We start from the raw sequence: 15393 nt of genomic DNA, 5'->3' as shown, positions 1-15393 counted from the left end.
AGTACTATGCTTGTTTAAACTGAAAGCAGAAACTCATTTCACCTAAACCATTTTTGACAGTCCATTCTCGTCAAGGGCCCTCTTAAAAAGTTTCCTGCAAACAACAATGCAACTTTTAAAATAGCCGTCAATAGGGTTTGTGCATGTCTGTAGGATGACATTAGACTCCCTCTGCAAGTAAACAGCGCAGCTACTCTATTACACACATCAGTGCTTACTTGAGGCATCATTTGCATATCCATAATTCATATGCATATGGATTACTTAAGAATTTGTTAGGCATAGACATGCATCTGTTTCCATTGAGAGCCCAGCAGGGCATTTACAGCGAGCCTTATTTTCGGGGTAAACCTTTCAGGTTGGCAACAGCGTGCGAATTTTAACCTAAAATCCATTTGTAAATGTTTGCTTTGGCGGAAAGGACGGTTTCACGAAACAGACTACCGTGTGTGTGCGCCGTTTCACCCTGTGCAGGATCACAGAGCTCCCCTTATTTTTCCCCAGATTAACATATACACACGCAAACATGCATCTTTCCCAGTTTCTCCCTGGTTCTCGTATTGTTTCAGCTCGGGAAAACACGGCGAATCACTCGTGAGCGTAGCTGTTTGTGCCGCTTCGGCTATAAACTCAGAAATTTGCTTTTCGTTCCAGTTGTTCCATGGAATCGGACCCCGGTGCTTGTTTGGACAAGCCATTTCTCATTGCCTTAATTCAGGCTAAGGAAACACAGCATTTGCATCGACTTGTGTGTTTTCGCTTGTGTGCACATGCTTGTGTTTTCAGTAGTTTTCCACACAGGAAAAAAGAGGATGCTTGTGCTAGACGCAGCATATTTGTCCTGGCTCGGAGAGTTTTCCCTCTTTTCAGAGCTTGATTTCAGATCGATCTCTGATGTTTTCTCAGTATGTGGAAATGGATTTGTTTTGGCAGATGCGTCAGGTATTCTCACACCCATGTCCTCACTATCTCACCATCCTTTCCTGAAATGATATTTGATGTCAGATAAGAATAATTAATTTCCCAGCACGTTGAATCAAAGGGGTTTTTCTCCTTTCAGAAAATAAACTCGCAGCACAGGAGCGACGGGAAGCATTTGAAGCTTAAAAAGAGTCTCTTAGTGGTTTATTTTGGCCTGGTTTCCTTTCCAAACCAGTTCACTCATCCATACTGACTCGTCCAGGTATCCTGAAATCCTGCTAACGTCCTTCTTCAAGAGTTTGTTTTCATCTGGGCCTTCAGATGAAAAAAAAAATGTTTCCGTGAAGTAGTTGTTGTATAACCTTGTGTTTTGGGTCATTGTGATGTTGAATTACTGATGGCTGTTTGAGGTTTTTCCAGCTTGACATTCTGCTGTGGAGTTTTGTGGTATGCAGTGTTTTGCTCTAAACATAACAGCGTGTACTTTTCACTAGAAAGTTCAACTTTTGTCCAGTGCTTCCACACAACATCGGTGCAGCGGTGTTGTTGAATATCTTGGTGGTCTTCTGCAGGTTGTGAGATGGACAGCACTATGTTGTTTTTGTCTTCTGTAACCTCCTGTGAGGAACTTCCTGTGCAGTGCTTTTCTTGGATCTTGGTAGATCGGTGAATTATCAGGAGGTAGGAGATCTTACAGATTCTTTGAGAGATTGTCTTTGATCCTCAAACAACTTTGGAAATGAGGAGTATGACTAGAAGATCCTCTAGTGGGACTCAGTCTCAGCCGTCATCCAAGGTTGTTTGTATCTTCTCTGAAGAATCCATGGCATGCCCTTGCATTGATCTTTGTAGGACACTTACTCCTAGGGAGTAGTAAGTGTGTTGACATTTTCAAGCTTTTCTTCTTGCAGTCATAGAGTTCAGTTCTGAGTTCTTATAGTGCCACTTGGAAAGTTTGCCTGTCCCCCTTTTTTTTTTTTTCTTTCTTTGCTTTTTTTTTTTTTTTTGGTGAGTGTTCCAGAATGTATTTTGGTCAGAAATCTTGAGGTAAACTTGAGGGGGGAAAGAGAAGCCACCATATATATATTATATTATTGGTAAAGCTGCAATAGCCATGTGTGGTTAACCTTACCTAACTACATTACCACAATAACATTTTTCTAAAGCGTTATTAAATCATAGATAATGTTGATTTCTACTAATACACTTTTAAATCTGTTAATATATAAGGACCCTGAGCTAACATGTACTAAAAATGATCAGGTGCGTTTTTATAATGTATAATAATATATAATATAATAATTATAATAAAACATTTAAATAATAATAATAGTCAATGTACAAAGCCAAAATGTTTTAAAATGTTAGTATATAAATATTTAATATATTAGGTTCCCTCTTGGCTATTAATGATGATTATTAATAATAATAATAATAATAATAATAATAATAATTATAATTATAATAATAATTATGGACCTTTTGTGACCCTGTACCACAAAACCAGTCATAAGTGTCAGTTTTTCGAAAGTGAGATTTATACATCTGAAAGCTAAACAAATAAGCTTTTTTTTGTTAGGATAGGACAATATTTGGCTGAGATTCAACTATTTAAAAATCAAAATATTGAGAAAATCAGAAATTAAAGTTGTCCAATTTATATTACTAATCAATTAAGTTTTGAAATATTTTTAAAATGTCTTCATGGAACATGATCTTTATTTAATATCCTAATGATTTTTGGCATAAAAGAAAAATAGATAATTATGTCCCATGCAATGTATTTTTGGCTATTGCTACAAATATACCCGTGCTACTTAAGACTGGTTTTGTGGGCCAGGGTCACACTTTATATGAAAACAACTGAACTAATTAATTTGAAAAGGATTGTTTAGATTTTAGTGCTTGGGTGAACGGGAAGATTTTTGGTGAATAACATTTTAAAATTATGATCTGTTTCTACTGCAGAATCATGTCTGAAGACATCCACGTGTACTTTTTTGTTTATTTCTTTAAATAAAGTTTGAGTTTTAAGCCGTCCATATATATAAAAAAAAATTGTTTATTCAAAATGGTTCACAAACAGTTTTTCCAGACTGTAAGCTGACTCTCGATGTGGATTGTTGTTGATGGAGATGAATTACCTCAGTTCTGTGTTTTCGCTCTCCTCTCCTCTCCTCTCATCTCATCTCTAGAAACTAGATTTCCAAGCCTGAATTTCAGTGTCTCTCAACTGGATCACACGGGTGGTTGTTTATTTACAAGAGGGCTTTCTGCCTCCTCATTTCACCCTGTAATATCTGTCTGTGTGGGAGACGCCGATGGAGACCTCATGTTCCGTTACCTGATAAAATCTCGCCAAAGCTATTCGAGTTCAGAGGCTCCTGTAGCCAGCGTTCTCCACGGTACACTTTGTACCCCTGCGTGTGTGCATTTGTGACTTCCAACTCACGGCTGCTTTGTTTCCCTACCCCTTCTCACCCGGCCCTGGGCAAGCCTACGGTAAAAACCGTAGAAGTAGTCTGATCTGAGGTCAGACTTCAAACATACTTGCTTTCCGTCGGTGACCCCGCCGCACACCTCAGAGCCGCTGCCGCTGATCAGGTGTCAAAGCCGGCCGGGAAAGTCAGAGAACAAAAGCCTAAAGAGCATACCAGTGCGTTTTCTCCTTTTATTCTCCGTCTACGCCTCGACTTCTCACTCGCCCCCTCTAGCATTTCCTTTGAGCACATCTTAAAGTGTCAAATAAAGCTTCAGTACTCTGTTCACTAGCTCAGGGACTTAGTTCTTTTATGGAGTCTGCAAGTTCATGTCTCTATTTTTAATGGCTTCCCTTCTTTTCTTGACCAAACATGTCATTTTGTCCAATTGGATTATCTAATAATATTCCTTGATTTGCCACAAATTGTCATGTTGCTATAGACACAAATGCAATTCAATATAAACAGCATGAGCTGTTTGCGTTGTGATGTAACTTCACCCACACAGACGAGAGGATGCCAGATTTGTAGCAGTCTTTCTTGAAGTGTTAATGTGATATATAATGATTTGCAGCTGTTTTTAATTTCTTCTCTCTCTTTTTCTCCCTAAGGTATGGAGTGACTCCGGAAAACATCATCCTGTACGGTCAGAGTATAGGGACGGTGCCGACGGTGGACCTGGCGTCCCGGTACGAGTGCGCGGCGGTGATCCTCCACTCTCCTCTCATGTCCGGCTTGCGTGTGGCCTTTCCCGACACTCGCAAAACCTACTGCTTCGATGCCTTCCCGAGGTAAGAGCCAAACATCTGTGGACCAGAATGCGATGCATGTGACTGCAAACTCATAAAGATTACAATGGTATTTTAGTATCATTTGAGACACTCTTAGAGTTTACATTAATATTTTGCTATTTTCATATTAATTTAAGTTAAAGTTTTAGTCAGTTTTTTTTTATGTCTATAGTTTTTATATATTTTTGTTTCGGCTACTTCAGCTTATTTTAGTAGATCAAGTTGAACTAAATTATAATAAGATGTTTAAAAAAATTTTTTTTTTTGGGGGGGGGGGGTTAATTTTAATTTTGTTTATTTTAAGTAACAAATGTTTTTTATGGACTTTATTTTAGTCAATTTGAATAACGCTGTTAGAGTTTTAATTCATATTTTGCTTTTTTATTTCGTTTTCATATTAATTTAGGTTAAAGTTTTAGATTTTATTTTAGCTACTTCAACTTATTTTAGTAGATCAAGTTGAACTAAATGAAAATGACATGTTTTAAAACTTTTTTTATTTTAATTTGAGTTAAGTAACATGTTTTTTATGGACTTTATTGTAGTCAATTTGAACAACGATGTTAAATTTTTCTAATTCATATTTAGCTTTTTTTAAAATATTGCTTTCATATGAATTTAAGTTTTAATTAAGTTTTTTTTGTCTATAGGTTGTATACATTTTCAGCTACTACAACTTATTTTAGTAGATCAAGTTGAACTAAATGAAAATGAGATGTTTAAAAAAAATAATTTTAATTTGAGTTTATATTAAGTAACAAATGTTTTTTTATGGACTTTATTTTAGTTCATTTTATTAACGCTGCAACACTACCATTCAAAAGTTTTGGGGGAAATCTTTCTTTCTTTCTTCCTTTCTTTCTTTCTTTCTTTTTTGGGCATTAAGTATGCTCAAAGACGTGTTGCTTGCCAATTACTGAATTTTATTCTGGGTCAAGCTAAGTTGGCTATTTATTGTAGCAGGAAAAATAAGATTGAACAGAAACCTGGGCAAAATGTTACTGTCTTGTTTTCAGCTCTTGTAAAATCTAGAGTGTTGATCGATTTTAAATTTTACAAAGCTATGGATGATCTTCTGTCTTTTGAACAAAAATGGTGTTTTAAAGGAGCATTGTGTTCTGTGATTGAAAGTGAATTAGTTTTTGCACATTTCCTGTAGTTTCTTTTTTTTGTTGAGGTGATTATTTCTTTTGAGTTCTTGTTTATGTGATTTTGTAATAAAGAGCATTTCAAATTCAAAAATTCTTTCTTTCTTTCTCTCTTTCTTTCTCTCTTTCTTTCTTTCTTTCTCTCTTTCTTTCTCTTTCTCTCTTTCTCTTTCTTTCTTTCTCTCTTTCTTTCTCTTTCTCTCTTTCAGAGAAATTGATAGTTATTGCTTAATGAATTAATTAGTTAATACTTTATTAGTTTATGTAGTTAACATGAACAACCATACCATGCTTCTATTACTACATTAATTTCAAAATTTACTAATGCATTATTAAACCATAATTTGCATCTGTTCATATTATTTAATAAACTTGAGCTAACATTAAATGGCAATAAACAGTTATATTTTGCTAACTAAAGTCAAACTAACTCAATGTCACTTAAAGCCCCACTAAGTAACTTTTTTTTTTTACCTTAAAATAATGTTTCCGAACTCGTGTCAGTGGTTCATCAACTCATAACAGGGTGAAACGGCACTTTCGCATTCGCTTTGCGACCCTCTATCAGCCATAACAGCACTATGTAAGTTTGGGTCGTCGGGTTTTGTAGTTCAAATGATACTACAAATGCGACTTGCTTCACGGCAGGCTTCACAAAAGGTTTTCATACTTTTATAAAGTCATACAACATACTCTACCTTGTCACTAGACATTGTTATGTCCAAAGCCGGTCCTGGATAGCCTTTCAAACAAATAACGTGCATGTGACACGACGGTAGGCTAAATTATTTACGAAAGCAGTAATGGACAATTCCGCTTCTAACCTGTAGAGGGAGCATTGAGGGAAAAGTTACTTAGTGTTGCTTTAATGTTACTTAATGCATGCAGTTGAGGTCAAAAGTTAAACCATGCATTAAGAGCTGGGGGTGAAAACTTTTGAACAGAATTGAGATGTGTAAATTTCTTATTTTGCCTAAATATCATATTTTGTTATTCGGTACTGCCCTTCAGAGGCTACTTGAAGATACTTACATGTTTCCCAGAAGACAAAACAAGCTGAATTTACCCTGATCTTCAAATAGTTTTCACCCCCCCGGCTCTTAAATCTTATTCAGGTCAGTACTAAATAAACAATAACATGAATTTTGTGTTTTCCCTTTTATTTTGGTAAAATAACTAACATTTTGTAGATTCTGCAAGGTGTATGTAAATTTTTGACCTCAACTGTAACTAACGGGACCGAATAACTAGTGCTACCAAATTTTAAAGTTTTTTTTTTTTTTTTTTTTTTTTTTCTTTTTAAGAAACCTGTATTAAATGTACGCGTTAACACATCTCTTTTAGTAGCTTAGATGGAATAGGGTCTAACATACATGTTGTCGGTTTAGATGATTTAATAAGTTTGTTCAACTCTTCCTGTAAACCTCATCCAGCCTTCATTGCAAGCTACTCTTAAGCTTTGTTCCCTTACCTGCTCTTTTCCATTTGTACAGTTTATTTTTGCTTCTATGCACTTTGGGAAACTACTAGAGGTTTTATAAAAGAAGTGACTTGCGTTTCACCAAACTTGGCTCGAAAGTGCCGCCTTTCAACAGTTTGAAAAAGCAATGGCTTTTAAGTGAAAGTGGTTGTAGATTCTGAGTAATGAAATGAAAGGTGAGGTTTGTATTTGGATGGCATATAGGTTTTGCATATGTTTGAAGAATTGCAAATATGTAAACTGGATTTCATCTAGTTCTGCTGCGGTGCAGATTCTGATATACTTTTACTATTTATACTGAAATATCTCTATCTATGTGGCTATTAGTGGACATTAGTGCATGGTTAATATATGAACCATTTATGTATTTTTAGTTTACGATATGTTAGGTGTAACTAAAAGCAGTGGGACCACTAACTTGATTCTTTTGGTAGTGTAGTTCAACCGTTTTAAAAATAGTCTAACTTTTCCAGTAACAAGCCATCATTTTTTTCCATCAATTAACACAATGAAACACTGCATATTAAGCATACAGATTTACGACTCTCACATGTCTAAATTAACAGGTTTAAAGACTGTTTTAGGGTCTGTTTTTATGTTGTGAAATATTTTTCTTGCCGCTTTTCATCACTGTTTTTAATTGTGTAAACGAGCGTGTTTAGTGTGAATGTATTCAAGTGCTATTTTAGTATTTATGTACTGTTAAAATGTTATTTTTATATATTTTTTTAATATATTAAAATTTTGCATTTAGTAAAAAAAAAAATTGATTACAGCTTTAAAATGTATACAAGTGATTCTAGTTTCAGTAAATATAATATTTAAACTTATTTTAGTTAGTTGCTACATTCAAGTTTATCTTTTCACACAATATTAATATTTCTTTTTATTTCAGCATTATTTTAATTACTGGAAATGATTTTTAATAGTTCTAATATTATTATTTTATTTTTTATTTTTTTAAAAAGAAATCCTTGTTTTTGTGCCAGAAAAATCAAACATTTCATAAGTGTAAGATATTGTTCGTTTTGTTTGGGAACATCTTGCCAAAGTTGTAGGGGTTAGTATTTTATTTATTTATTTATTTTATTTATTCATTTATTATAAATGTGTATTTTTTTTTTTTTTCAAATCAGCAAGGATGCATTAAAGGGATCAAAAAGTGACAGTAAAGGCATTTTATAATGTAAAAAAACATGCTGTTCTTTTGAACTGTCTATTAATAAAATGCTAAAAAAAAAGCTTTGCCATAAATTACATTTTAAAATATGATATTTGTAAAATAAACATTTCACAAGTGTAAGATATTGTTTGTTTTGTAAGTTTGTAGCTTACATCTTGCCAAAGTTGTTTTCAACCAATCGTGATACAACAACTATTTTTATTTTTTATTTTATTTTATTTTAATATGTAATAAAAAATAGTCTGTTCTATTGGACTTTCTATTCATAAAATGCTGGGAGAAAAAAAAGCTTTGCCATAAATTACATTTTAAAATATGATATTTCCATTCTAAAATAATTCGTAATGTTATTTATTTTATTTTATTTATTTAATTAATATGTACCGTTTAAATCAGTTGCAATCAGATGTATTAAAGGGATCAAAAAGTGACCATAAAGACATTTTATAAAGTAAGAAAAATATGCTGTTCTTTTGAACTTTCTATTCATAAAATGAATTGAGTTTTGCCATAAATTGCATTTTACAATAATCTTCAAATAATATTTCACACCATTACTACATTTAATCAAATTAATGCAACTTAAAGCCCCAAACTTTTGAATGCAAGTGTATTTCATTTCAAATTTGTCTGTAATCAAAAATTGTGCATATTGTGACATTACTCCACTCCTACTAGATACCACAGATACTATGCATATGGATGGACTATAATTGCACAGCATTAGAAAGAAAAGAGCGTCTGGTTATTGTATAGTGTACTGCTTTTATAAGATCTGAACGAGGGACTTTAAGACCTTGCCTTAATATGACAGGTCTGCAATTAACACTCGGATGTGACTTGTACAGTATAATTGCGCACATACACTCACACGCAGGCTTTCACTCTCACTTCCAGGGACAGAAACTTTGATCCGTTCTGTCAAACAAAATCTCCCGCTAAGTCCTCTCAAACCTGAGAATTGCAGGACGTCTGCGCTGACAGAAGGTGTGTTTTGCTTGGACAAGTTGTCGTGAACTTCTATACGTGTAATTGCTCTTAAAAGCCATCCCTGTAACCGTTCATGAAAACCCTTGAACGGCAGCATGAAACTGCGGTTGCTCTCGTGCTGTTATATTGCACAGCTTGAAACATGTCAGATTACACAGATTATCTTCAAGTATTCCTGGTAAAATCGAAGTAGTTCTTTTGAAAGCCCCTGTCGTGATAGTTGACACCTTTGACTGTTTCTGTGAACGTGCATCGCTTTTTCCCTGAAAGTGTCGGGTGTCGCGTGCGTTACCTCTAAATCTCGTTCCCTTCATCTCGGCTGTAACCTCCGCGTCTGGCTGCCGAGATAAAAACGGTGAGAAACAGCTCACCTGTGCAGCCGAGGAGACCTATCTTTATTCTGCACTCACTTACTGTATATCAGTCATGATATTCCCTCATCACAACCCGCAAACCCATTCGCTTCAGCTTCGAGTTCGCTTCGAGCTACAAGTTTATAATGTCTTTTCTGTCACTCGGATTCCCCTGCTGCAGTTTTCACTTGCAGATTCATTTATTATGTCACTGAAATGTTTAAAATCAGACAATCAAAATATGTGACTCACTAGGTGCTGTTTTAGAAGAGTTATCAAAATCATCATAGCAAGCGGTTGGTGCACAGACAGAAGTCATTGTTGCATGTCTTTAGACATTTCTCAGTGAATTCTTGCTTTTAAATGTTTTGACAGACTGTATGAGGAGACAATGTAAAGTCTCATTTCAGTTAATCTGTAAAACCAATACTATTGAAAGTTTGGGTTCAGTTCAATTTTTTTTTTTTTTTTTTTTTTTTTTTTTTTTTTTGAAAAGTCTCTTCTGCTCACCAAGGCTGTATTTGTTTGTTCAAAAATACTGTAATGTGAAATATTTTTACAATTTGTAATTTAAAATGTAATTTATAATGCAAATTTGAATTTTTTTGATTTATTACTCCAGTCTTCAGAGTCACATGATCCTTCAGAAATCATTCTAATATACTGATTTGATGCTGCTTTTTGATTTACGAAATGCTTCTGAATTATTTGAATGTATTTTAAAATGTAATTTATTTATGATACAAATTTGAATTTTTGGAATCATTACTCCAGTCTTCAGAGTCACGTGATCCTTCAGAAATCATTCTAATATCCTGATTTGATGCTGCTTTTTGATTTAGGCATGCTTCTTAATTATTAGAACATAACTAAACCATTAAAACGGAATCCAGAAAAATATTAAATGGAGAAAACAGAGTTTGGGGGGAAAAGAAGTTCACTTTGCAGCTCCCTGGTTCAATAAAAAAATCGACTCTCCAACTGATGATCCTCGTAGTTTATTCACACATGCGCCACAAATCGCCGCTTCATGCCGTACACCATCAATAATCAGATTGAGGATCAACGTAAGAGCTTGTACAACGAAAAACCAAACGAACAAAAAAAATGAGTAAACCTTGAAACAAACATATCGGAACCAAATACAAATAAATAAACACCACGTAAACATAACTAGATATCACAAAAATAGCAAACAAATAATTTTACTACAACAAAACAAAGTAAAAACAAAGATAACAGGTAACAAGAAGTCAAAATACCTTGTTCTCCATTTAAACCAGAAGCTAAACTCCTTATGAACCGTAAACCTTTGAGGCCATAACCACATGCGTCTCGGTCTCGTTCCGTACTGAAATGTTAAGCGCGTACTCGCACTATATCCGTTCACGCCAATAAATTTCACAATAAAAGACTTCTCATTACCATAACACAAATGCAATTAAATGCTATACGAAATAAGACCAAATCCAAATATTGTGAAAACTTGGAAAAAATTAATGAATAACAGAAACATACAACAAAATCATTAACACACTTCCAGAAAATTTTGTTCTACGATTGCAAATGCAGACATGGTGTTATGTTTACGCAACGCAAAGCAACACATAAAAAGACAGTATGAGTCATTATAATCAGTAGTTATGTCTAGAGGTCAACCGATATTGGATTTTACCGATAGCTAGGTTGGACCACACTGGCCGATACATATTAATTGACCGATAGTTTTTAAAATGGATACGGAATAGAAACTAAAATAGTGGTCTACTATTTAAAATAAGGGACTGAACCATATTACAAAGGGCTAATAAGGGACTGAACATATACAAAATATATTAATATTAATTATATATTGAGCATTAAAGTTAGTTCATAGCTCATTAATGTTAACAAAAGCAATTTAAATATTTAAAAATATTAGTAAAATGTTGAAAAGTATTGGAAAAATGTCTATTCTACAGTTTTATCAATCTTAAAAATAAAAAACTATCGGAGTGGATTTTTGCAGATAACCGGTAATTCCGCCAATCAACTATCAGTTCCGATTAATCGGCAAAACCGATACATCGGTCAATCTCTAGTTATGTCCCTGCTGGATTCAACAAATGCCTCGTTTATAATGGGTTTTATTGTTTCTGTCTCGCAACGCCGAGAAACGGCATTGTAATGGTTGAGGTATTCAGCCAATCACAACGCACTGTATAACTGGCCAATCAGAGTACACCTTGGTTTTCATCAACGATGAGTTTTGTAAAAATCGAAGCGTATCAGAAAGGCAGGGCAGAGAGGTGCAACAATAATGTACAATATGTGGAAAATTATGTTTTTAAACCTCACACTGCATAAACATTACATAGCAACAAATACACCAAATAATGCTCTTTTAGCAATATCATATGACCCCTTTAATATTTTACATTTTTGTTATTTGAATAGAAAGTTTGAAAGAACAGCATTGATTTGTCTATATTGTTACTTTTGAGCAATTATTTCAACCTGGGTTAATAAAAGTGGTATTTATTTTATAAAATAAAATCTTACCCAAAGCACAGTAAACTCAAAGTAACTCTCAAATTGGTTTTTGGACTGTACAAGTGTATCTAATTTTAAATGGTCATATTTAGTGCGTGCACAATTGGGAAAAGCAAATGAAAACGGAATTTGCAATCAGTCAGATTGAGCGCTCGTTGTCTATCTGGGTTTCTCAGCGTGCATCTCATAACACATCAGAGTGGGCGTCCACGGCTCATCATCGGTTGAAATTGTTAGCTCTTTCTGACAAGATGTCTCCATCAGCCATGCTTAAATATGATTAAAACTGGATAATTTCAAGTGCATGCTGCTTTTTCCTCCATGTCAGAGTAGCTGCTATTTTAGGGCCTTTTGATTTCTGTGATGCTGAAAACCTGGACACAATCACCGAACTAGGCATAAAAATGAATTTTAAAGTATAACACGGAATGCCATGGAACTTGGCAAATTTGGGATGAATAAATCAACTTTCACTTTGCCAAAGAATCAAAGTTTTTTTTTTTTTTGTTACGTTGAGGTTTATGTTTTGCAAGCCTAACTGCAATTGTAATGTTTTATGCCTTCATTTGATTACAACTGTTTTTCATGTCAAATTTGTGTTTAATTATAAAGCCAGAGAAATTAAGAGTAAACAGTTTCATAGGACCATATTATTGTTTAAAGTTGTTTTATGAATTCAATTGATTTAGACATGCTTCTTGAATATTAAAATTGAACTAAACCATTAAAAAAAAGGAAAACACTGAATTTGGGAAAAATAAACCAATTTTAAAAAATAAAACTAATTTAATATGGCCCTAAAATCTACACTTTTAAAGCAACTCACTTCCAGAATGAAAATTTCATGATAACTTACTCACCCCTATGTCATCCGAGATGTTCATATCTTTCTTTCTTCAGTCGAAAAGAAATAAGGTTTTTGAGGAAAACATTCCAAGATTTTTCTCCATATAATGGACTTAAATAGAAATCAATGAGTTGAAGGTCCAAATTGCAGTTGTAATGCAGCTTCAAAGGGCTCTACACGATCGCAGCCAAGGAATAAGTGTCCTATCTAGCGAAACAGCCCTTTTCAAACGAAAAATACAAATTTATATACTTTTTAACAGCAAATGCTTATCTTGCACTAGCTCAACTTCATGCATTACGTAATCACACACGTGTGACAAAGGCGGAAGTGCCAACCCAGTGTTTACAAAGTGAACATACAAAGAAAGTCAAACAATGTTGGAGGAGAAAATGAGATGGAGTTTTCCACCCAACCTCACCTATTTGAACCAAAGTACACAGACAAAGAACTAAAATCGTGTGACTCTTCCAATGTGATTGCACAAAAGAAATGAAGGTTTTTGAGGAAACAATTTCAGGATTTTTCTCCATATAGTGGACTTCAATGGTTGCCAACGGGTTGAAGTAGGGCTGTGCAATTAATCGAAATTCTGTTTCGATTTCGATTTCTGCTTCAAACGATCATGAAAATGCAATAATTGTGATGAATCAATTATTGTCTTAAATGATCATAAACAGTTGAGAATGAAAATACATGTGTAACGGTATATTGGATCCCTGTGACGCTTGAAGTGGCAACAGATAATATTCCTTTTGCCGCCTCTGTGCTTAATATCAATAAAACAAAAGAGAATCACTCACTGCTCTTGAATGAAGGACTTTTGTAGTTTTAATAAGAGACCAAGAATGTTTAACTATTACACTGAAGACACTGTTTTATTTTACATTAAAATTTATTTCTGTAGTATTGTTAGACTACTTTACACTTCAGTATTCAGTATTTTTTTTTCTGCTGTATTGCTATCTTTAAATTAAGTTTTGGACCCAGTCATAATCGTGTTAAATAATCGTGATTACAATATTGACCAATAATCGTGATTATGATTTTTGCCAAAATCGAGCAGCCCTAGGTTAAAGGTCCAAATTGCAGCTTCAAAGGGCTCTACACGATCCCAGCCAAGAAATAAGGGTCTTATCTAGCAAAACAATCGGTCATTTTTAAAGAAAATACAAGTTATAAACTTAACCACAAATGCATCTAGCAGTAGCATTATGTAATCAAACACCTACGCAGGCGAATGTACAAAAAGTACCTAAAGTGTTTACAAAGCGAACATACAAAGAAAAGTCAAACGCCCTTTACAAAAAAAAAAAAAAAAGGTAAAACAAAGGTGTTGGACTGTTTTGAAGCTGGAGGTGAAAATGGGATGTGTGGGAGTTTTCCGCCCTGCCTTACCTTTTTTTTTTTTAACCGTACACAGATGAAAAACTAACCGCACATGACTTTTCCAATATGATTACACAACGAGTGATTGCAGAGCTAGTGCAAGATGAGCATTTGTACTTAAAGTATAGAAATGTAAACATTTTTAAGTACATGCCTAATCGTTTCGCTAGATAAGACCCTTATTCCTTGGCTGGGATCATATAGAATCCTTTGAAGCTGCTTTGAAACTGCAATTTGGATCTTCAACCTGTTGGCCACCATTGAAGTCCATTTATAAGGAGAAAATTCCTTCAATGTTTTCCTCAAAAAAACTGAAAGATGAAAGAACGACATGACCATCTTGGAAATAAATGATCAGGAAATGTACATTTCATGATTTCAATTAATTAACATACTTTTTGATGACTAAAATTAAATTTAACCACTAAAACTTGGTCTAGAAAAATTTAAACTTATTTTTAAGTCAGAAGATTTCCTGGGTGAACTGACTTGCCTTAAATAGACTTTGGTTTCACTTTTTTTTTTTTGTCATTATCTTTTGTCTTAGAATTCCACCTTTCGGCTGTGATCAAATTACGCCCTTAAGAGGCATCACAAAAGCTTTACGGGTAACACCTCTTGGGAGCTCACATGACTGCTCATTTGGATGTTGACCCGATACTCCTGGGTTTAATCTTCAAGTCTTCTTTGAGATGCTGACGGTGGTCACAGGTCTTCATTCCCTGTGTTTAATCTCAGCAAGTGACTGTTTTCATCAAAGACTTTCTTGATCTGTGCTTGAAGAGGGAAGGAGCAGAAGGGGGTCAAAATAATAATAAAATGGCCAAATCGTTCTTTACAAGGCACTGAAGTCAATCCGCGGTTAAGTTGGGTCTAAATCGTAAAGCGGAATGCGGATTTCCGGATTAAACGCGATTAGACGCCAGCGACCGGTCTGGGACGTCTCTTAATCGCTGATCCTGTTTTATCCGTCCTCATATTTAAATCTAATTAAATTGCGACAAGATCAAATTGCAAGATTAAGGGCTATAATGGGAAGATTACAGCCGGAGCTCTCCGACAGAATGCTGTCGAGGCTTAAGAAACGTGTCGGCAGAAGGAGACTGACGGAAACCTCCTCCGTCTCGTTTCGCTCACTCTACTCCAGACCTGGTGAAATTAGCGATGGTCGGGGGCGCGTTTCATTGTAATCAAAGTGATTCTGTCTCGGAGGCAGATGTTCTTTTTCTCGCTCTCCTTTGGGTGATGAATGGGAGTCGTGGAGGCCTGATTCTCTCCT

General features: G+C 34.7%; 2 protein-coding genes across 2 annotated transcripts in view; one reads left to right on the top strand and one right to left on the bottom strand.

Annotated features, from left to right (window-relative positions):
* Positions 1 to 15393, bottom strand: part of LOC141331683 (aryl hydrocarbon receptor nuclear translocator 2-like) — a 366477-nt gene that overhangs the window by 172579 nt on the left and 178505 nt on the right. The gene's annotated exons all lie outside the window — the stretch shown is intronic.
* The window catches only part of abhd17c (abhydrolase domain containing 17C, depalmitoylase), a 59482-nt gene that overhangs the window by 29534 nt on the left and 14555 nt on the right, over positions 1 to 15393 (top strand). Inside the window, exon 2 of the mRNA XM_073836446.1 lies at positions 4013 to 4192. Within this exon, the coding sequence (XP_073692547.1) occupies positions 4013 to 4192 (180 nt within the window). The remainder of the gene's footprint in view (positions 1 to 4012; positions 4193 to 15393) is intronic.

The sequence above is a fragment of the Garra rufa genome, chromosome 3, assembly GCF_049309525.1.
Source record: "Garra rufa chromosome 3, GarRuf1.0, whole genome shotgun sequence".
In the NCBI taxonomy this organism is placed as follows: Eukaryota; Metazoa; Chordata; class Actinopteri; order Cypriniformes; family Cyprinidae; genus Garra; species Garra rufa.
The sequence above is the reverse complement of the archived record's forward strand: the minus strand, read 5'-3'. Positions and strand labels throughout refer to the sequence as shown.